The sequence below is a fragment of the Lissotriton vulgaris genome, chromosome 3_1 (assembly GCF_964263255.1).
Source record: "Lissotriton vulgaris chromosome 3_1, aLisVul1.2, whole genome shotgun sequence".
NCBI lineage: Eukaryota > Metazoa > Chordata > Amphibia > Caudata > Salamandridae > Lissotriton > Lissotriton vulgaris.
Window position 1 is genome coordinate 2,110,010,629 of NC_141689.1, and position 24,409 is coordinate 2,110,035,037.

At 45.3% G+C, this 24,409-nt stretch overlaps 1 protein-coding gene across 1 annotated transcript in view; it reads left to right on the forward strand.

Annotated features, from left to right (window-relative positions):
• LOC147728887 (uncharacterized) overlaps positions 1 to 24,409 on the forward strand; it is a 386,974-nt gene that overhangs the window by 230,780 nt on the left and 131,785 nt on the right. Inside the window, exons 13-14 of the mRNA XM_086963878.1 lie at positions 13,857 to 13,907; positions 16,753 to 16,797. Coding sequence (XP_086820004.1) covers positions 13,857 to 13,907; positions 16,753 to 16,797 — 96 coding nt within the window. The remainder of the gene's footprint in view (positions 1 to 13,856; positions 13,908 to 16,752; positions 16,798 to 24,409) is intronic.

A 24,409-nucleotide genomic window follows, 5' to 3' on the forward strand; every position in this document is an offset into this window, starting at 1 on the left:
ACGGTCTACCCTTTTTTCCTTGCACTACTGGTTTGTAAAAATTTAAATATCCTAGTCGGTGTATTGGTTTGGTAGACCATGTCTCCTGGAATACACAAATTCCATTCTGGTCTAATAGTTCTTGCCAGTCCCTGGACTCTACCTTGGACTGCAGCCCTGCAATGTTCCAGGACATACAGGATAATAATGCGGGTGTAGTTGGCTCCATTGTTTAATGAGGACCTATGTGTTCAGACGGTTGCTCTTCCCTTTTATTCGACCTATCAGTATGGGACCTGACTACCCAGTTATTATTCGAATAGGTAACATAATTCAAGGGTGTTAGTCAATCACACTGGTCTAGGCTGCTTAGGGGAGCAAACCTATTTTCTATTCTGGCTCCCATACAACCAGGGTTGCCCATTGTGTCATGCCTTACAACACCACCCGTCATGTAACTACCCAGTCTGACAACTTCTTTATTCGGTACATATGATGGGTTGAAAAAAAAAGCGTAAGGCAATGCTCTAATTTGAGTGTCATCACCTCTAGTCCAACCCAGATGATCCACAGGAAATCTTGGTAGAAAACTGTTGTTATAATTTAAGACCACACAGTCTCCCGCCAACGTTGTTGGTCCTGGTCCCAGCCACTCTACTCTCCTGGCCATTATAATTTGGCTAGCAATCGAATCCCCCCGAATGACTCCTGTCTTTACGTGATGGGTTAGCCAGTGCAAGGACTTATGTAGTAGTTGTGCAGTGGACTCTACCTGATATTCTCTCAATGGGGGAACATTCCCTAGTATCAATACAAGCGGGGATGATGCTTTAGGTAGGGTTAGCGACTGAAAATCACTCTGTGTTCGACTTAACGCTCCTTCGGCATACGTTTCGGCTATCCTCTTCTCCCCCGCGAACGATGGAAACCCAACATTTATGCCCTCACCTGTAGTGTTACCTGTTGGATAGGTCCGAGGCATGACTTTTGGATTTACATTCCCACCCTGTTTCCCTCTGTTTACATCACCGAAAGGTTTACATGCGCCCATGCCTGGACCCTCAATATTGGATTGCCCCTTGGGGCTCCTCTTGTCATGAATGTTATTGTGGCATCAGAGCCACCATCTGCTGCAGAATCTGCACATTTACAACATTTCCAGTCTCTCCTCAATTGACACTATTTTACTTAGTAGGGGGTCTAGTAATGCTGTGACTAGTGATTCTAGCCTGGTCCAAAGTTCGGAGTCATGGACTGTTCACTCCAATGATGAAATTTGGTCTTGTGGTTTAGGGATTTGCTGCTTTGATTAAGGCTTCGTCCTGTGTTTGCACTTCTGTACGGCACCTCCCCTGCACCTTTTAGCTGTTGGTTTTTTTTCATTTACTACTATAGCCAGCCTTGTCAACCCCCCCACATGGGTTCCTTAGATCTGGTTGAGACCACATTCGCATTAGCCACAGAGTCAAATATTGGCACAGTGGGAGTGGTGGCTGCAGCAGGCTGTGACACATACGGTACTGTTTTTAAAATAGCAATGATAGATTCTCCCAAATTGGTAGAGCACGGCCTATTGATACTGATATCTGCTCTCCCGATACTCCATCTATGGGCGCTCTCTTGGGGTCAATGGGAAGTTGTTCACAAGTACTCTGTGGCGTACCAGGGATTTGGCCATGCTCAAGCGACCTATTGAGGAGCGCTTTCGGGTGGCAAAAGTGTCCAGGGAGAGTCTCTTTTCGGTCAGCTGAATTTCGTGGTTCAAAACGGACTCAGCCCTGGTCAGAAATGCATCTAATGTCTCCACAATACCTCCCCCTGCTGATACACATGTCTCCTTCCTCTTGCCCATATTTTTCTTCGAGTTACAACTTTGCTCAGTTTGACCCGAGGGATACGCACAGTTTACTGTTATAATTCGAGTACTAATCAGGTAAATTCTGTTGGGATCACGATGTAAGGGCGTTCAAAATGTTCAGGATAGCGACACCAAGAGCCTGGGCCCAACCCAGCCTCCTCCGGGCTCTGACGGACTAGGACGGGCCTGCCCTTGGCCCGGGTTCGGCCCGCGCGCATCCCGCACAGCGGGAGCTGAGGGCTGCTTTTATGCATGATGATGACGTGGCTCCTGCTCCTGCCGCGGCTGCCCCTGGATGATGGAGTCCTCAGTACGAGCTCGGAGATGCGGGCGGAGGATAGAAATGAACATTAAAAGGCTCCTGCGCAGCGGGAGCTGAGGGCTGCTTTTATTCGTGATGATGACGCGGCTCCTTTCCCTGTTGCGGCTGCCCCTGGATGATGGAGTCCTCGATACAGGCTCAGAGATGTGAGCAGAGGATAGAAACAAATATCAAAAGGCTATTATTCCCTCGAGTGGAACTATCTGTGGGCAGTGTTGGCGAAGTTCGGATTTGGTCCGGAATTCATAGGGTGGGTCAAGCTCCTGTACGCTAGCCCGCTTGCCAACGTAACGGTTAACGGGCGTGTATCTGCGTCCTTTGCTCTCCGCAGAGGCACCAGGCAGGGTTGCCCCCTGTCGCCCCTGTTGTTTGCATTGGTGCTTGAACCGCTGGCGGCGTGGCTGCGACTTCACCCGGATATAAACGGAATACGGTGGTCCCCTGGATTCGAGGACCGTGTGTCGCTATATGCAGACGACATCTTGCTATATCTCACCTCTCCTTGTAAGTCACTCATTGTGGTGTGTGATGTGCTACGTCTTTTTGGTCGGCAGTCTGGCCTGGTTATTAACTGGTCGAAGTCACACCTATACGTGCTGAGAGGTGGGACACCTCGGCTTCCAAGAGACTGCGACATACAGGTCGCACGGCAGGGATTCAAATACTTGGGGATCTATATTTCAACGGATCCCAAGGTACGCTACACGAATAACTTGCTTCCCCCTCTCGTACGTCTTCGGCGTGACGTAGAGGGATGGCGGAAACGCCCGCTTTCCCTGCCTGGGCATGCGGCACTGTTTAAAATGATGTCCCTGCCTGGATTCCTGTATGCTCTTCAAAATACCCAGGATCCGGTCCCATCCAGCTATTTCAGGGAGGTCGAGGGCTTGCAGCGGACCCTTCTCTGGGATGGCAGGCCACGCATCGCCATTACGAAGCTTACGCTCCCATGGTATGACGGGGGCATAGCGTTGCCTGACATCCGGAGATATTATTGGGCTTCCCAGCTAGCGGCCCTTAATCACGGCCTCTACGGTCCAGCAGTAAGCCCAGGTTATGCCATGGATCGGTGGATCCTGGACGACGGAAAGTATCATAGAGCGCTATACTCGAGATCTCTGGATGGTAGAATGTCGGGTCCGACGAAGACAGCCGTACACATATGGCGGGCAATCACAAAGTCACAGGGGTGGAAGGGTAGGCTTACGATGGCAACTCCTCTTTTTGATTCTGAAATACTGGGCAAATTATGGCACACGAAGGGATTCGACAGGTGGGACACGATAGGCATATCCAAGGTGGAAGATATGATTGTGAAAGGGGAGATAAAGTCCTTTACTCTTCTACAGACAGAGTTCCAGTTGAGTGGAATGGAATATTTCCGGTACGCCCAACTACGTCATGCCCTTCTGGCAGCGATGCCGGAGGGCGAGAAGATCCCCGAGTCTTCCCCGTTGGAGGACAGGGTGCTGGACGGCCATACGCCGGACAGTGCCATTTCCTTAATCTATAAAAAACTCATCAATGTCCGTACGGACCTCCTCCTTGGGGTGAGAGACCAGTGGGTGCGTGATGGGATTGAGCTGGATGATGAAGACTGGCAATATGCAGTGTCCTCCCCCAAGGAGGTGGCGATCCCGGCCAGGCTGCGGCTGGTTCAATTAAAGATTCTCCATAGAGTGTACTTGACGGGTCCCAGGTTGATACACATGGGCCATTCAGTGGACGGCCTCTGCAGGCGTGGCTGTGGTGCATTAGCCACCTTTATGCATATTATTTGGGAGTGCCGGGTGGTCGCCTCCTACTGGAAGCGTATACATATGATCATGAGCGAGGTGACTGGGGTAGACGTTATGGCAGAGGCCCGGCGCTGCCTCCTGAATCTGTGGGGTCCTACTGATTATAATAGTGCACAAACACAATGGGTCACCTTGGGGAACATGGTCGCAAAACGAGATATTGCTCAGATGTGGGGTGCTGTTACAGCCCCAAAGGTGGTGCAGTGGAAAGCCAACATGGATTTGTGCATGTTCCGGGAGAAGACGGTGTACGTGGCCGGGGTAAACCCAAAAAGTGGCAAAAGATATGGGGGGCCTGGAACGAGTACAGGGGTGATATGTGCCTGCCGCCTGACACCGCCCCCCTGGAAGAACGAATGTCCCCGTAGCCTATGGCTCCAACACACGTTCTATTAGCGGATGTATCCTTTATCTTCCCCCCCTCCACGGCCTTGCAATGGGTTCTGTTCAGACTGTTTTTATGTTATTGGGCCTAGCTTTTCCTATGATCGAGCTCTGTTACACAAATGTTTAAATTGCCTTGTTTCTTAGCACTAGTTTGGTGCTTTCCCTTCTTCATCTTAGTTATTTTTTTTAAATTTACAAATAAAAACCTTTGTACGATTTGGTAACATGCTTCCTGTACACCAGCCGATGGACCGACGATATGCTGCCTAGCCTCCGGGATGTAAGGCTAAATAGCTGTGTGCACTGACTTGAAAATAAAGGTTTTCCAAAAATAAAAAATAAATTAAAAAAAGGCTATTATTTTTCCATGACTGAAACTAGGGCTCCCGTAGACACAGTAAAACCAGGCAAAGAACTGGTACCTGATAGAATTCCAGGTGAAATCTTTCGCCACGTCTGAAATTATAGTTCCCCCACACATACTTATTATCAAATGCTATAATTAATGGAGCACAGATCCCCCAATCTTGGCGTGGGTGGAAATTGAGGCTATAATGTAAAAAGGGGACAGGACAATGCCGGTGTGCTGTTTATTATATTATATTTTTAATTATTTATAAAGTTTTATATAGCGCGAACATGACACGTGAGGGTATCCAAGCACTTTACAGATGATCAGAAGTTATAAACAGGAAAGCAAAAAACGAAGTAATCAAGAGAGGTACAGCATGCAGTAGTTTACAAATTGAGGAAAGATACCTCCACAGGACTAAGCCTGGGTGAGAAAAAACGCTGCTGCGCTATGTGGAGCTCTGTATGCAGTGGAGTTTCTTTAGATCAATGCAGTTCACAGTGATTTTCAGTGCCAGGTGCTTGTCCGCACAGTGCAATCATCGCGAACGGCACCATGCACAACGCAAGCGGATGCTGCTTCCTTTCTTCCGCTCAATTAAATATTTACTCGAGCTGCAGATTCCTCAACACGAGTGGGCAGTTTCTCAACACGAGTGGTTGTGAGCATATGCGACCACTCGCAATGGGAAATCTGACTGCCCTCGTTGAGAAATCTCGCCGGGAGGTTGATTTTCCACACTCGCGCTCGCCAACTTGATGTTGACGTTCGAGAACAAGGCAAAATCTCGCCGAGAGGTGGATTTTCCTCGCTTCTGCTCGCCAACTTGATGTTGATGAACGCGAGCAAGGGAACGAGGAGCATAGTTTTTCGGAACTCTGCAAGCTCTGTGTCACGCGGAGTGCAGAAAACTCATCAAACTCCGTGAGCGGAGCGGAGTTCACTGCCCAGACTTTCACAGGACCAAGCCGACAAGACATTAGACAAGATCAAACATTGGAATAATAATCATAGGTGTAAACACAGAGTCATATTCTGTGACATAGAGTAGAAATGTGTTCATAAGTAATATTTTAACTACTTTTTTTGATACAGTTGAGGAGATCAGTCTGATTTCAGCAGGGTGTTCAAAATTCTCAGGGCAATATCCGACAAGGCTGTCACAAGTTTTATTTTTGTGGAATTTCTGTTGCTTCAGCAACAAGGTGCTGGTGCTTCTAGAGGATCTGCATCCACCAGATAACTCTGATTTGTGTGCCAAGTACCTTCGGGTGTTGTAGTGTAAGACGTCATGGGTAATGCAGGCAATTTTTAACTGTATCCTTGCCTCATATGGGAACCAGTTTAGGGATTTTAGATCCAGAGTGATGTGTTTGTTTCTTTTTGTTCTTGTGATGAGCCTTGCGACAGAGTTAAGAGAGACCCTTCTAGGAGCCAACTTAGATCTAGGAAGGCCACATAGGGTTGCACTTCCATAGTCCAGTTTGGTAACAACTAGGGCTTGAACCGCAGTCTTGAAGTTATCCAGGGGGAGGAAGTGTTTTAATTTCCTTACATTGTTTATTTGGTAGTTTGCTCCTTTGGTGGAGGTTCTAATGTGCTCCTGCATATTTAGGTTCTTCTCACGTGTTATTCCCAGAGATCTTGTGGAATCTATAATGTGTAGTGTAGTGTGGTGAGCAGTTGAGAGCAGCTAGATGCTTCATCCATAATTGAATCTCGGGAGAATGTTTGGGTGGAAGGATTAAGAGGAATTCCGTTTTGAAGGCATTTAGTTTGAAAGGTCAGCCAGTGTTGTGTTTTTTGTAGAGATGTGTTAAGCGAGCTTATATCTTCAGGAGAGGAGATTTGCAAGTACAGTTGGGTGTCATCAGCATACATGTGATACAGAGTGTTGGATAATTTCAGCCACAGGCTCCATGAATAAGTTGCAGAGACTGGTTGATATAGAGGACCCCTGTGGGACACCTAATGTGACCGGTGAGGCATTGGTCAGGGACTGGTTAACCTTGGCATTTAAAAGCATTGTTTTTGAGGGTGTGCCTTGGGAGATATGGGGACCCAGCAATCCGAGGAGGTTGATATGCGGTATGACCTGAAGGTGCTCCCATGCTGCCCCGGATCATTTTCAATTATTTTCGTCTTTCCCAGGATGAAGGAGGCAAATTCCTTGCAGTTTGACAGCGGACCGGACCCAATTATAGAAAGGTTAAGTTGGTTATTCGATTGTAGTTTGTCAAGTTTAAACACTTGTTTTGTCTATTTCTGGGTTGATCCAGTTGGGTTCTGAAGAAATTTGCTTTCAAACTTCTGATGCATTTGTTCCAGATGTTCCTCATCGGTCTTATGCTTTTGAGCTGTTTGAGGGATGGAGAGAATCTCGAAGCTAGTCTCAGATTACTTCTTTCTGTGTTTAGGCTGCCATTTAACCATAGTTTAGAGGGTTTGGTGGACAAATATTTTACTAGTGATGGCACAGTTGAATCAAGAATGTTTATCATGGTGTTAATGTAGTGATCTGTAGGGGGTTGAACATCTAACATGTCCACCGAAGGGGGCAGGATGTTGTTGCTGAGTGATGTCAGTTCATTCAGGTTTATGCCCTGCATGCTCCTTTCTATTGTTTGGGTATCTTTAATTGAGCCTTTTTTGTACTCTCAAAAGAATGATGGATTAAACCCAGACCCTTGTGACTGGGGTCTGGGTTTTGTTCATTGTTCAGCATTCCGTCCATAAATTGTTTCTTTTGTATTTGTCGCCCTAAGTGGGAAGGGTATTCTTAAGCGTGGGACTAGTGCTCACTGCGCCACTGGATACAAGCTGCCCTGGCTAATGCCCCAAAACCGGGTTCAGGATGCTTGCTTCTGGTCCAGGGAGGACCTGGCTAGTCAGTTAGGGCTGGAATGTTCCCATAAGGAACTTGGTCAAGACTGATTTGCATATGGCTTGGTCCAAACTGGGGTGGCGTGGTGAGCAAAAGAATAATGGATTAAATCCAGATCCTTGTGAATGGGGGTGAATGTTTGCATTGTTCAGCTTTCAGTCCATAAATTGTGTTTTTTGCATTTGTCACCCTAAGTGGGAAGGGTATGCCCAGACTTGGGTACCGTGCTCACTACACCAGTGGATTCAAGCTAGCGTGGCTGATGAGGGGTGATGCCCCCGATATTGGTCCCAAGATGGTTGTTTACGGTCCAGGGAGGAGCTGGTTTGGCAGTTTGGGCTGGACTGTTCCCATAAGGAACATGGTCAAAACTGATTTGCATATGGGTGGATCCAAACTGGGATGGCGTGGTGAGCAAAACAATGATGGATTAAACCCAGATTCTTGTGACTGAGGGGTGAATGTTTGGGGTGGTGTGGTGAGAAAAAGAATGATGCATTAAACCCAGATCCTTGCGACTGGGGGTGAATGTTTGGATTGTTCAGCATTCCGTCCATCAATTCTTTCTTTTGCCTTTGTCACCCTAAGTGGAAAGGATATGCCCAAACGTGGGCCCCATGCTCACTGCGCCACTGGATACATGCTAGCCTGGCTGATATGGGGTGATGCCCCGAAACCGGTCCCAGGATGCTAGTTTCCGGTCTAGGGAGGACCTGGTTTGGCAGTTTGGGCTGGAGTGTTCCCATAAGGAACAGGGCCAAGCCTTATTTGCATATGGCTGGGTCCAAAATTGGGTTGGCGTGGTGAACAAAAGAATGATGGATTAAACACAGATCCTTGTGACTGGGGTGAATGTTTGCATTGCTCAGCATTCCATTCATCAATTGTTTCTTTTGCATTTTTTGCACTCACGGCATCAATGATGCAGAAGGTTATGCAGTAGTTGTCTGTCCAGTCGCAGTGGATGATAGATTCAAGTTGGATGTTGTCCACCTTCACAATCATTAGGTCCAAGGTTGCACCCTTGTTCTTTGTAGGGCTGTCACAGATGTGGGCCATATGGAGGTCTGTTAGGAAGGTTTTAAAGCTGTTCACTGCAGGGTCATTCGGGGCATTCCAGTGTATGTTGAAGTATCCAAGGAAGATCTGGGTGTCCTTATGTCCAGCGTTGGCTGAGATGATTTCCATGATTTGTTCAATGAATGGGAGGTTGTCTCCCAGTAGATGGTAGAATGCGTGAAGTTTGCTAAATAGTTTGTTGTTACTTGCAATATCAATGCATGGGTATTTGTATGAGGATAGAGCAACAGTTTATGCTTGTTTCAAGAGATTGTTACGGTAATGCAGGCGACTCCACCACCTGGTCTGTTAGCTGTATCTAATCTAGTGATGTTGTGACTAGGGAGGACTAGTACGTCCAGTAGAGGAATCATTTAGCCATGTTTTGGTCAGGATTAAGAGGTCGGGCTCATGTGTAAGAATGAGGTTGGTGATATTTGGTGCATGTCTAACAGACGAACTGCATTTGAGTAGCAATCATTTGTGGTGGGGATTGTGTCAGCTGAGGGAGTCTTTGTGATGGTAATACGTTTAAGATTTGCTTTGTTTATAACTATGGTGTTGCGCCTAGGTTCTTCATGTGGATTCACAAAAATAGTTTGGATTTGGCCCAGAGTGTGCACACTAACAGAGTTTGTAGAGTTTTAAGTAAGGAGGAGAGCACGAATCTCACTGTCAGATAGTCAATCGTTCAGACTAATAGGTCGGGAGGAGCCTTATGGGAGTGTACAATTCTCCTCAGGCAAGAAGACGGGGAGGTGTGTGAAGAAAAAATAGTGCGGAAGTTAGAGGATTGGGCGTGGTTACGACTAATGTTCATCTGAGTCCTGGTGGACCACCGATTTCTCACCAACTCTGTGGCCATAGTTATGAGGCTTTGTAGTTCTGCCTTAAGTTGGTAACATAATAATTTGCCATCTCAGCAGAAACTATGTCCTGTTAACATTAGTCCCTCTGCTTTGCAATTGAAAGAGAGCGATTGACTCATTCTTATGCCTGCTGAATCCTGCTACCTTGATCTAGATGTATATAATTATTCCCTAGGATAGACTAATAATTACTTAGAAACAGTTTCTTAGCACACAGCTTTAGCTACAAAATATAAGTTCCAAAACTCTTGGTCGATCTAACAGCCCAGATGAGCCCATCGAAAGAGTATTGAGTTTATCCTACTCTGGGACCTGATTTGTTTCTCAGGAGCTAGCTGAGAAACAGTCCTTCAAACTACTTTCATGGAATGTAGAGGTATTATGTTCCAATCTACTTGAATGAAAATGAGTTTCAATACCTTTTTAATTGGTGTACAAGGGTTGATTACCTGGGTTAAGATATCAATAAATTGTACTATAAAACTATTGCAGATTGACTCCTCCAACATACTAGGCCTAAACCTTTCTGGACATCGAGGCCTGAGGGTTAACCTTCATTTAGTTTATAATCGCCCACCCTCTTGCAATAAGTAGTCCCCAACTATTGCTCTTCTTGACTTCCCCCTTTTTGGCTTAAGATGAATGAAATGAAAAGAAAATTTATAAAGCGCGATAGTTGCCCTGGGGGGTCCAAGCGCTAAAGAAAATAGTGCTACCTAATGAGAACGGTCGCCAAGGAAGAGTCTAGTCAAATTTGTTAAAGAGAAGAGTTTTTAACTGTTTACGGAATGAAGACAAATTGGGGTTGGATCTGAGATAAAAGGGCAATGAATTCCACATTTTGGCCGCGTTATAAGAAAACGACCAGCCTCCTGATCTTGATCTCCTAATCCTGGGGACGGTGGCAAGAAAAGCAAGAGTGGAACGAAGCTGTTTATTAGGATGGTATGGAATGATTAGGGAGTTGTTAATTATCGGACCAGTTTTCCAATATGCCTGGTGAGAAATACACAAGGATTTGAAATTGATCCTCTCCCTGACAGGGAGCCAGTGTAGACTCCTCAGCCCGGGCTTAGCTGAGAGCCTACGGGGGAGCTGAAGCAGCGTTCGCGCGGCACAGTTCTGGATTAACTGAAGTTTGCGTAAGGTGTATTCAGGGGCTCCTAGATAAAGGGCATTGCTAAAGTCAAGACGAGACTGAATCAGACCTTGAACCACGGTTTGTTTGGCCTCAAAGGGCAAAAGAGGAAGAATCTTCTTGAGAAGTCTAAAAGACCAAAACAGATGGCTGATAGCCTAGTTGCCTGGCTGTTAAAAGTAAAAGACCTGTCCAACCAGATACCAAGGCTTTTTATGATATCTTTAGGTATTGGTGGTGGGCCCAGACAAGAGGGCCATATTGAGTTTATCGTGGGGGAAACAGAGCAACACAAGAGCATAAGCTCCGTTTTGTCTCCGTTGAGTTTGAGACATGAGGCAGTCATCCACTTGTTGACTTCCTCCAGGCAGCCCGCCAAGTCAACATGTGCTGATTGGCTGTCTCGCTGTGTAAGAGAGACCACTAGCTGAGTATCGTCCGCATATGTATTGATCTTAATACCATTTGGACGGACGATCTCAGCCAGTGGTCTCATGTACACGCTAAATAGCGTGGGGCTCAAAGATGAGCCCTGTGGTACCCCACAGCCTAAGGGTCTACTGGAAGAGACAGTGTCCCCCTCGAAGACTCGAAGACCTGAAATGATCTGTCGCTCAGAAACGACTTGAGCCAGGTTATCGCTCTCACTGACACCCCTAGGCTCAGGTGTCGATGCAGTAGAATTCTATGATTCAACGTATCGAACGCGGCGCTTAGATCAAGGAGGATAACTGCCCCCCCCGATCCAAAATCCCTCTAGTTTCGCCTGTTACTGCAAGTAGAGCAGTCTCCGTCCCATGCTTGGGGCGAAAGCCAGTCTGGGAGGGGTCGAGCAGATGGTTATTCTCAAGGAACCCCGTCAGATGACCATTGACGTGTTTCTCGAGAATTTTGCTCACCCAGGGAAGCAGGGAAATGGGGTGGTAGTTACTAGAGTTATTGGGGTCCAAATTTGTTTTTTTTTTAAAGTGCTCGTACCATAGCTTGTTTCCATACAGGAGGGACAATGCCTGAGGATATGGATGCATTAAGTAGGTCAAGAATGGTAGGGAGAATAGTATGGGTAGCAGCCGCTAAGGTACAAGGGGGAGCTGGATCACAGGGGGAGTCCGACTTTACTTGAAGCAATATGGGACTGAGCGTCTCTGGATCCAGCAAAGGGAAATGATCCAAGATGATAGGGGGATGCCGCATCGTTTCTTGAAGGAGCAGAGATGGGCCATCAAAGTGAGGATCCATATCGGCAGCGGGGAATGACAAGTAAATTTGATGAATTTTTTGAAAAAAGAATTCAGCCAGGTCGTCACAACGAGATTGTATGTTGTGATTAGATGGCGGGATTTGGGGAAGCTTAGTGAGACTCTTTACCATTTGGTAAATTTCTTTAGGTTTGGAGCTAGCCGCAACGATTTTTCCTGTGTAGAAGACAGATTGCGCAGTTTTAATCTCATTTTTATAGGATCTTATCGCCTCCCTATATATGATTTTATCCGCTGCAGCGTAGTCCAGACGCCACTTCCTTTCCAGTTTTTTACACTGGTGTTTTTTCTCACTGAGCCCAGCCGAGTACCAGGGAGCAGTTTTCCGGAATCGTTTCAAGGCAGTTTTACGAAGAGAGATTGTAGAGTGTGTTCACAATCCAGTTGTTGACGTTGTTATTAGCTAATAATGGCTCTTGAATGGTTGGAGGTCTGGAGATCTCCAGGGCGACCGTCCACTTGTCTAAAGGCAGTTTAGACCAGTTGCGTGATTTTCTTGGAATAGGGATAGAAGAGGGAAAGTTATATATATTCCAAACAAGAGGGATCAGAGAGTGATCCGTCCAAGGGAGACGGATAGAAGAACCTGCCCTAAGGTCAACACACTTACTAAATACAGGATCAAGAAGATGACCTTTAGTATGTGTGGGGGAAAGGATAAGTTGTTCCAATTGTAGCGCAGAGAGACTGGCTATAAGCTCTGAAGCAGAATGGTCAGAGGAGTTATCAAAGTGAATATTAAAATCACCCAACAAAGTGAAATTGGAAGGAGTAGTGGCTAGGTCGGCAATAATGGAAGGTAAAGCAGTATGAAACTGTTTTAAGCATCCGGGAGGGCGATATATAAGAAGTCCAGAGAAACTCTTGTTAGGAGAGAAGTCAATGGAAAAAGACAAACTCTCACAGTCTGGGATGGAGTCAGAGGAGCAGCGGCACGTGTAATGGTCTTTATAGATAATTGCTAGTCCGCCTCCTTTCCCCTGAGAGCGATCTTTCCTGGTAATCTGATAGCCTTGGGGAAGTGCTTGCACTAAGTCTGGTTCAGAGTCCGAGGTTAACCAGGTTTCGGTTAAAAAAATGTGCGTCTGGCGCACGTTCATTCAGTAATAAAGCCATTTCTATGCGATGTTTAGGAAGGGACCTGCAGTCCAAGAGATACATTTTGAGTTCCAGTCTTTCTTCTTTATGGTGGATGATAATAAGCTCAGTATTACACTGGGAGCAGATGGTAGGCAGATCTGATGGGTGGCAAGAATGATGACATTGAAGCATTGATTACAATTGTGGAATGAACTTTATTGAACAAATGAGATGAACAGTTACAAATGAGTGCTTCGAAGGGACGTCACTCCTGAGGGAAGTGCCGCTTCTTGAGATTATAGTCAGCCCAGAGCACAGTGGGCTTTACTTCGACAGCACCACCCACAAGCACGAACAAAGTTTATCAGCAATACACCCGAGTGCAATCACGACTATCACACACGTTTATTTGACATGGAGCTTTTACCTTAGATCTAAGATTGAGGAGAGAGTTGGGACTATAGCACCTGATGTATCCAGTAAAAGAAGCAGGGGTTATGGCCCATGGCCCCGGCCGTGGACAGGCGCAGACGGGCTTGGCTTAGGCGCGCCTTCGGAGCGCCCGCTGCGCGGCCGGCGGGGGGTGATCTAGACTACTATTAGTGGTGGATATTTTAATGCCACCTTTGAGCTGCTAGAGAGTATACATCTTGTAATGGAAGAGGAGGATCAAGTTAGGGGTATTTATTTACTTGATTCCATGTGTTAGCAGGTGAGGGATATAACAGAACCGAATTGGAGTCACAATAGGAAATCCTCTTTTCAGAGTCTGTTTTCTGTTTGTATAGTAAGGACAAGTTTTACACCTTTACCCCTTTTATGTGTTCTTCTTCTGTTCTCTCTGATTACAGTTTCTTTTCTTCTTGGCAGGGCGTTCTCTTCAGGAACTGGATTCCTCAGGCAAGAACACAAACACCACTGGTAAGTAGGTATTCTCCTTGCTTTCTCCCCAATGTCTAACCCTTCGCTTTTCTTCCCCTGCTTTTTTCTTCTTTCTTTCTCTTGCCTTTCTTTCTAGTATGTTTCTTTTGCTCTTCTCTTTTACTCTGCTATCTCTCAGAGATCATATATGTTGGATATCTTCTCTTTCTATTGTTTCTTGTGCTTTTCTCTCAACATGTTTGTGAGAAATAGAGCTGGTTGACTGCAGTGTGAACCTTCAAGCAGCAACCACAATAGTTGTCAAAGTAAGACAAAAGTAAACCCTAAATTAGCCTGCGCTCACCCTCTGGTAGCTTGGCACAGGGGAGTCAGGCTTAACTTAGAGAAAACGTGTAAAGTATTTGTGCAACACTTAAAACAGTAATAATGTAAAAACAAAAAACACACACAAGTGATCCCACACAAAGTTCGAAATATAGAACTTTCTTTAATCAATAAAACTAGACAAAAATGACAAAACTCCAATCAGTAGATTCAGAGATATGCAATTTTAAGGACTTTGTGAAAATAATGCGTAAAAAGGACAAAGCGCCAACTGTGATTATCTGGTCATGCTGGACTGGGACAAAGTCAAAAGTGCAGACTGATGGCAATGGAGCAAGGCCGGCTACAGGAACCCAGTGAGGTCCACTGAACACAGTATCCTAAATCATGTTGCATGGTCTGCAAGGCATGCTATGTGAGACTTTACATTTTCTGGCATTGGTTCTGAGGAGTTGTGCAGTGAGGCTTTGCATGGCTTGGCGTCATTTTGTGTTGGTTCCGGGGAACGGTGTGGTGTGCCTTTGCATCACTTCGCATTAGTTCCGATGAGGGCTACAGGTGGGCTTGGCAGAAGCACTTTCAGACCAACCTCCAAATGCCCAGGACTTGGGAGGGCAGGATCCACACATGGTAGAGTCCAGGTGCTAGGTTCAGGGTTGTTGGAAGCCTGTTATGTCTATGAGGCTTCTGATCAGGAGGCCAGCCAGCTAGCCCTTGGAGTCTCAGGGTTCTTTGTCCAAGCGATGCAGTGCCAATCCTTCTCACCTAGGCAAGAGGGAAGCAGGCAGCAGGTCAGCAGATAAGGGAAGTTGCTCTTTCGTAGTCGCAGTCCAGCAGTGTGACAGTCATGGTATCAGCACAGCAGTCCTTCCTGGCAGAGTATCTACAGTTCTAGAAGTGTACAAAAGAGTTGGTGCCTGAGGTCCAGTATTTATACATAGTTATGCCGTTGAAGTGGGGAAAAGCTTCTAGAGCCATGCCTTTGAATTGCACTGCCTCCAGACTAACTACGGGCAGTAGGGTATGCAGCCCTTTATGTGGAGACCAGACACAGCCTATTCAATTGTAAGTGGGGCTGGGCCCAGCTCCTCCCTCCCATCCAGCCCGCGATGGCCCATCCTGTCACACCTAAGCTCCTCATTGTGTGTGTCTCTGTAGGAGGAATACACCAAGCCCAACTGTTAAATACACTCACTCAAGTAACCAGAGACAGACTGCAGGCACCAAATGGCTAAGGTAAGTAAATGGCAATTTTCAGAATTGCATTTTAAAGTCCGGGTTCACCAGAAGTTAGGATTTTAAATTGTGATTCCAGGGACACCAAAAACGAATTGTTTTATCTCTTTTCATTTGGAAATTACAGGTAGCTCCAATGTTATCCTATGACAGGGCTAGCCTTGAAGTAGGGAAAAAGAAATGTAAAAGGTTTTCACTTCCAGGGCATGTTAACCTTAAAAGTACATGTCCAACTTTTTAATACAATTCACCCTGTTCTTGGTCCCTTCAGGGCCTACCCTAGGGTTGGCTTATATATATTAAACAGGAAGGCTTTAGCCTGCCAACAAGGTCTATATTGCCAAGACGAAATGGCAGTTTAAAATTGCACACACCCAGGCTGAAATGGAAGTCCTGAGACATGTTTTCAGTGTTCCTGAAGTGGTAGACACAATCAGTGGTGCAGGCCCATTAAGTGCATTCAATTTACATGCCCAGGACACCTCTGGTGCACTTTACTAGGGACATATTAGTAAATTAATTGTGCCAATTGGGTATAAGCCAAGGGTACCATGTTTTGAGCAGGGACCACAAGCACTCTAGCACTGGTTAGCAAAAACAAAGTCATCAAAAACTAGGAGGTCTAGAGGCAAAAAGTTAGGGGGACCCACACCAAGGACACCAGGTCTAACACTGCTTCTATGGCATGTCTCGTTTTTCATAAAACAAAAGCTTTACAATTCCACCTTGTTTACCTCAGTTAACTCAAGGACTTGTTTTGCTCATGTAGTTAAATGAGGGAAAAAACTTAACATTTCAAAACTCAAAAATCAAAAGAAGGGAAAAAAACTAACTTGCCAATCTACCATCTATAATCTCCTCCTCCTTCCACCCTTCTCCCCTAACCTGGTCAAACCACACTCCCTGGTGAATGTGGCTATGGCCGGGCACCTCTCTGGGCCATCTAACTCTTGGGAGGCACTGTGGCTGGAGCGGTAAACACCCCATATCTCCTTCAACTTCCCGTTGTTTTGTGGTTACAAGTTCAGGGTGATGATCCCTGGTCTACTCAACTCCAGCTTCTCTCTCAGTTCCCTGGTTCTTTGCTGATCTGCTAGTAACAATTGGGGACTTCTAGTTCTCCTCCTTCCACCTATGAACTTCCTTTTCTCTTTATCTCATCTCCTTGTATGCCCTCCTCCTCATGTTATCCTTCTTCTGTTTCCTCTTCTTTGCATGTCTTTCGTCTTGCTCCCCTCTGTCCTTCTTCCAGTAGGAAAAGCGTGTGTGTTTTTTATGTTTAGTGTTGATTTTAACATTGTTTCTTCTCTCTATTTCTGTCTAGGGAGGATCGAAAAGGACTCTGCGCAGGTCGTTGACACAGTATTTGGTAAGTACAGAGTCTCATCTGATTCAGTTTTAGCCACCTCCTCCTACCCCTATTACCCCGTTCACCGTTAGTACAGTTCAGCTTGCCCAACTGACTCTTTCCCACAGTTTTGAGGGCCTGCAATTGTCGATCAAAATCTGACCAAGCAAGATCATACATCTTTAAATGAGGAATGTGTAAAAGGAGAATATTTTACCTTCTTTTAGATATAGCTGTTTCGGATAGGATGCTTGAACTTTGTAGTAACTCCAGGAACTGATAGCAATCATGGCTGGCTCACGCATCAACTTGAGCAAAGTAGGTTAAACTAAATAGAGACTCTCACCAGTAAAAACTATAGATTGATTAAATGGCCAAAAGTGTTAGCTAACCATGAAATTCAAACAGAAATGTATAATCTTTCCTATCTGGCACTTGCCCCACATGTGGATCTCCCGAAGTGCGAAATTCATGTAGCTATTGTTCATCAACAACTATTTGATCAATTAAGGAATCTTTTCCAAAAGCCTATTTTGGGTCTACCATTTATTTTGCTTGCTAGCAGGAAGAGCAATCAATGGTATAACATGGAATGCCACTAAGCTAAATCCTCCCTCAATCTTGTAATTAAATCCTGCATTCCACCTAAGATCAGGAAATCTAGATCCGTTTCTAAGTATACACTTAACAAAAGTAAAAGGTAATTGGATGGAGCTGTCTTGATGGACTTCATGGAGACTTCTAGGTCTAAAGAAGTGACATCCTCCTGACATATACTTGCACATGGTAGCAAACAGCGTAGCTATCCCCTTGATAAATCGATACAACCTACTGTATACGTCTCTTATTTTGAAAGTCTCTGTCACTGTGTACCTGCATTGGATGCCTTCCTGGCATCAGATTCCAGTGTGACTGTGGACTTTGTGGCTCTACTCCTGATGCATTCTATTTTTTTCCATTGCTGAAATTAAGGCTCCCATTGACACTGTAAAACCAGGCAAAGAACTGGGACCTGATAGAATTCCAGGGGAAATCTTTCACCACGATCCGTAATTATGGTTCCCCTACGCAAACTTATTTTCAAATGCTATAATTAATGGACCACAGATCCCCGAATTCTGGCTGGGGTGGAAATTGGGGCTATATACTAAAAAGGGATCAGGGCATATTTATAAAGTTTGGCATAGCGCGAACATGACGCATGAGGGTATCCAAGCACTTTACAGATGATCGGAAGGAAGAAATAGGAAAGCAAACAACAACATAATCAAGAGAGGTACAGCACGTGGTTGTTTACAAATTGGGGAAACATACCTCCACAGGGCCAAGCCGACAAGACATTAGACAAGATCAAACATTCAAATAATAATCAAGGGTTTAAACACAGACCATATTGTGTGACCTAGAGCAAAAATGTGTTCATAAGTAATATTTTAACTTCTTTTTTTAATGATGCGATTGAGGGGATGAGTCTGATTTCAGGTCATAGGGTGTTCAAAATTCTCAGGGCAATACATGACAAGGCTCAGTTACAAGTTTTATTTTTGTGGATTTTTGTGGTTTCAGCAACAAGGTGATGGTGCTTCTAGAAGACTCTAATTATTGTGCCAAGTAACTTTGGGTGTTGTAGTGTAACGCTTCATGAGTCATGCAGGCAATTTTTAACTGTATCCTTGCTTCATATGGGATCCAGTTTAGGAACTTTAGATCTGGAGTGATGTGTTTGTTTCTTTTTGTTCTTGTAATGAGCCTTGCAGCAGAGTTAAGAGAGGCCCTTAAAGGAGCTAATTTAGATCTAGGAAGGCCACATAGGGTTGCACTTCCATAGTCCAGTTTGGGAACAACTAGGGCTTAAACCGCAGCCTTGAAGGCATCCAGGGGAAGGAAGTGTCTTAATTTCCTTAAGTTATTTATTTGGTAGTTCACTCCTTTGGTGGAGGTTCTAATGTGCTCCTGCATATTCAGGTTCTGCTCAAGTGTTATTCCCAGATATCTCGTGGAATATATAATGCGTGGTGAAGCGTGGTGTGCAGTTGAAAGCAGTTAGTTGCTTCATCCATAATTGAATCTCTGGAGAATGTTTGGATGGGATGATTAGGAGGAATTCCGTTTTGAGGGCATTTAGTTTGCAGGTCAGCCAGTGTTGGGTTTTTTGTAGAAGTGTGTTAAGCGACCTTATTTCTTCAGGGGAAGAGATTTTCTAGTACAGTTGGGTGTCGTCAGCATACATCAGATAAAGAATGTTGGATAGTTTTAGAATTTAATCTAGAGGCTCCATGATTATATTGAAGAGGGTGGGTGACAGAGAGGACCCCTGTGGGACCCCTAAGGTGACCAGTAAGGCATTACACAGGGACTGGTTAACATTGGCATTTACTATCTTGGTCCAAAGTGGAAGTATAATAGATTTGATCTCCCTGAAGATATTCAATGGTAACGGGTCATTGAAGTAGTTTCAGGGTTTCAGAACTGTTAGAATTTTGTGAATGTCGCTTTCATCAAAGGTTTTGAATGTGTTCCAAGAAGCGTTGTTTTTGAGGGTGTGCCTTGGGAGACATGGGGGCTCAGCTATCCGTGGAGGATGGAAGCTGATATTCCGAATGACCTGAAGGTGCTCCCATGCTGTAGTAGATCATTTTCAATTATTTTCGTCTTTCCCAGGATGAAGGAGGCAAATTCCTTGCAGTTTGGCAGTGGACTGGACCCGATTATGGAAAGGTTAAATTGATTATTCAATTGTAGTTTGTCAAGTTTAAACAGTTTATTTGGTCGATTTCTGGCTTGGTCTAATTGGGTTCTCAAGAAATTTGCTTTTGAACTTCTGGTGCTTTTGTTCTAGATGTTCCTCATTGATCTTATGCTTTTGAGGTGTTCGGGGGATGGAGATAATCTCCAAGATTGTTCAGCTACTCTCAGATTACTCCATTCTGGGTTTAGGCTGCCTTAGAACCATAGTTTAGAGAGTTTGGTGGAAAAATATTTTAGTAGTATGAGTGCAATTAAATCTATAATGTTTATCATGGAATTATTGTAGTGAACTGTAAGGGCTCGAACATCTAACATGTCTACCAGAGGGGCCAGGATGTTGTTGCTGAGTGATGTCAGTTCATTCAGTTTTATGTCCTGCATGCTTCTTTTCCATTGTTTGGGTTTCTTTAATTGAGCCTTTTTTGTACTCACAGCGTCAGTGAGGCGGAATATGATGTGGTGGTGGTCTGTCCAGTCACAGGGGATGATAGATTCAAGTTGGATGTTATCCACCTTCACAATGATTAGGTCCAAGATGCACCCTTGTTCTGTGCAGGACTGTCACAGTTTTGGGTCAGATGGGGGTCTGCTATGAAGGATTTAAGGCTGTTCACTGCAGAGTAATTTGGGTCATTCCAGTGTAGGTTGAAGTCTCCAAGAAAGATCTGGGTGTCTTGATGTCGAGTGTTGTTTGAGATGATTTCCATGATTTGTTTAATGAATGGGAGGTTGTCTTCCAGTGGATGGTAGATTGCGTGAAGTTTGCAGAGTGGTTTGTTGTTACTTGCAATATCAATACATAGGTATTCGCATGAGGATAGAGCCCCGGTTTATGCTTGTTTCAAGAGTTTGTTACAGTAATGCTGGTGACTCCATCATCTGGTCTGTTAGCTCTATCTAATCTAGTGATGTTGTGACTAGGGAGGACTAGCTAGTCCAGTAGAGGAATCATTTAGCCATGTTTTGATCAGGATTGAGAGATTAAGCTCATGTGTAAGACTGAGGTCGGTGATATCTGGTGCGTGTCTAATAGATGGACTGCAGTTGAGTAGCATGCATTTCAGGTGGGGATTGGTGTCAGCTGAGGGAGTCTGTGTAATGGTCATAGGCTTAAGATTGGCTTTCTTTATGACTCTGGTGTTGTGCCTAGGTTCTCTATGTGGATGTACAAAAATAGTTTGGATTTGGCCGAGAGTGTCTATACTAACAGTGTTTTAAGTAAGGAGGAGGGCACGAATGTCACTGTTAGATAGTCAATCCTTCAGTCTAATAGGCCAGGAGGGGCATTAGGGGAGAGTATGGTTCTCCTTCTTGGGCAAGGAGAGGGGGAGATGTGTGATGGAAAAATAGTGCGGAAGTTAGAGGTTTGAGCGTGGGCTACCGATTGATCATCAGCTCTGTGGTGATAGTTATGAGGCTTTATAGTTCTGCCTTTAAGTTGTTAACGGTTCAGTGTAATTTTAATTAGTATAGATTTGAGTAATGTGTGGAAATGGGTGGTCATAGTTTGGGTCAAGGGGTCACATGATGAGATGGTGCTCAGGGTCGTGTTAGAGTTTTGCTTTGTGCAGGAGAACCATCAAGGGGTAGGCCTGGGCGGGAGAGGAGTTAGGCGTGAGAGGGGGAAGTGGGGAACTCGTGAACTGATTGAATAGGCACACTTGGGTCATATGAATCAGGTTGTTAGTCAGGTTAGGTCATTCGGAATTTGAGAGTGTAAGCAATTGAGCCCTGGTAAGAGACGTGGGACCACAAGTGGTACCTGCGAGGATGTATTCGGAAGACAGGGGTACAGTCGTGGTGAATGTGTTTTTTTCCAGGACTGTGTAACTCAGTGCCCACTGCTCAAGAGGAGTGGTGTGGGTATGGTCTGGTTCAGTGATTCAGGGGGAGCTCAGACCCCCTGGAAGGTGTTGCATAAATGGGATTGTAGGTGGTGGTCAACGTGGGGGAGCAAGGGTGGGAAGCGGATAGGGCACTGGGTGTAGCGAGGACATGCATGTGCACTCATAGTTTTCCTGTGAGGTGCCTGAGGAGCTAGGACCTCAATAGGAGGGAGAGGCTTCCTTACTGCAGTTTTGATAATAGAGAACAATTCATCAAATATTTTCAGATTGCTATTGGATGAAAATAGTTCCGTTGTTATTTAGGGATATGGTTGCATCTGCTCTGCAAAAGAGTGACAGAGCTACTGAGAGTCTTAGACCATGAGTAGCTTTCCTGGAGGTAGTGTTCAAGATCAAAGAGTATAGGACTTTCCTCCATTGCCCTCGTTTTTTGTGTGCAGAAGATAAGATCAATAATGAAAGCTCCTTTATATGAACAGAAGTATGGGTCAGAGATTAGAGTTTCTGGGTGAGATTTGAGGAGTCTATTTTTTAAGATCTTAGAAACATTTTTGATTAGATTAGGAGGGTACTTAATTTTATAAACATTTAGGCTAGCCAGCTCTAGTTTGATGTCAACTGCTCTTAGGGAGTTAGTAACCATGTTTGGGTGAGCAGCTAATGCCCGATGGAAGAAATGAGTTAAGCCAATGTGGAGGGGGGTTCCAGATTTATTCTGTGCAGCTGAGACAAGAAGAAGGATTAATGGTTCAGAAGTTGGCCTGCTACAAGTCAAACCAGGCTACTAACATGCGGTCCCAACACCAGGAGTTGTAGTCAATGATAGGGCACTGGCAAGTGACGTGTCAATCCAGGCTACCAACTGACAATCAAAATACAAGGAGTCATAACCACTGACTTATGGGTGGGGCACGGTGGTAGCGATGGGGCTGTAGGTCATATCCTGCCATTACAAGATGGATGTTCCTAATGGCTTGGGGAAACAGTCTGAAGCTTGGGTCAAAAAAGTCTAACTTTCCTTTAATTGAAGAGCAAGTCAGCAGTGCTATGTCTGTTTCCATTCAAGTCCTACTTTCCTTTCTGTGGAAGAGCAAGTTAGCAGTACTCTCATTCTGTGGAAGAGCAAGTCAGAAGTCCTCTGTCTGTTTCAATAAACACAGTGAAAGGTCCGCCATCATGGAATGGGGTCCTCCTGTCTGAGGGGAGAGAGGAGATCCCAAGATGTCAATAAGGCACTGCCCAAATCGAAATCCTTAGAACTGCAGAGCCCCAACAAACTTTGGAGCATTAAGCGCAATTGTGCAGTACTCTCGGCAGTAACGCTCAGTACTGATCTCAGCCACAGACCCCAATGTTATTGACAGGATTGGAAAGGTCCTGTCATGTTATTTGCAGGGAGTATGGGTGAGAGATATCACATCTGGAGGCGGAAGGATGCGGGCATAGGAACAGACCTATGCAAGCACTCATTCGTCGGCCACAGAAGCCTTGACGAGACGGATCGCCTCGGGGGAGGAGAGGCGATCCTCCAGTGCTTCAGCCCAGGGAGCAAGAGGCTTATGAAGGTGACTTGGTAATTCGATCAGAGGTGCGGGACATTTGCAAGGGAGGCCATCCACCTCTGACCGACATCGGTTCCGCGCTGCTGCACAAACTGCGTTACAGTCAGATAGAGAGCACATCGAGGTGAGATTGGGGGACAGCGGGTGAGATCGCCAACAAAGCGGTGTAGGGGGGAACAACTCACCAAACTTCTACATTTTCCCTGCTGCTGACTAACTTCATCCCTCGGCTTTCGACAAGCAGGTGGGGGAGGCAATGGTAATGCATGGGTCTGAGTCAGGTCAGTAGCGCCAAGAAATTAGTTGTTCCCCAGTTAGCTGGCCTCTTGCAGTCTTTTCTTTGGTTCATCAAAGGCGGTGATGTCAAAGGGCTGAGCGCGCCAGTTGTCCTTGAGCGTCATTATCAGATCTGGCAATGGTGGGCAAATAGTGACTGACGGCCCGGAGGGAAGAAACTCGGTCAACGAGGTTTCGTCCTCAAAGAGGAGAATATTTGCAGAAAGTGATTCCTGGAAGGTGAGAATATGTAAAAGTGAATTCCCAGGAGATTCCTTGTTGCAATGGTATATGGTAGTGGGTTGGATGGCAGGGTAAAAAGAGGGATATTCATTGACCGTTGATCTCTAACCCGGGAGCTTCCTCTATGTAGCTCCGTCCCAGTGGGCACCTTGGTGCCTGATCTAGAGACCAATAAGTCCAGTGGAAAATCTCCAGAAGATCTTTGCCAGACTGGTTTCGAGTAAATTTGAACAGTGGATGTCAGATACCATCTTACCCCTTTGCAGGCAGGCTTTAAAGCCAAAGTAGCTACACTGTACCAAATGGTTAGTTTTGCACTCATTTACTGGAAATATGTCACTGGTCTTAAGGATCATTTCTATATTGCATTTGTCGACTTCAGGTCAGCTTTTCATCCAGTCCCAAGCCATGTATTATGGAAACACTTAGGTAAATGGGTCTGCCTGCCCCTCTACTATCAGTCATTATTAGGTTGCAAGAGAAAAATTATGCCGTTAGGGCAAACAGTGAGCTTACTGAGGGCATTTCCATGGAAAGAGTGGTAAGACAAGGGTGTGTCTTGCTCCTATGCTTTTCTCTTCCTTTCGAAAGATGTGTTTAAAGACCGGTTGGGTTGTATTCCCTACTCAATTAAATAAATCTACTATACCTGCTCTATGCTTTGCAGATGATACCCTTTTCTGATCTAGAGCACCCAGGGGCTTACAAAACCTTCTAGCTAAGTTTAAAGACAATTGTGATTAGAAGGGCCTGGAAATCAATACCTTAAAAACAGAATATATGGCCTTGAATCCCCCTAGATCTTTTACGGGTGGCATCCACATAGGCACTAAGCAACTTGAAAAGGTGGAGAGCGTTGACTATCTGGGAACAAAGTTCGACATTAGGTTGTCTTGGGGCCCCAACTGCAGAAAGTTGATCTGTGCCGCAGCATAGGGCTGGCGCACTCTCAATATT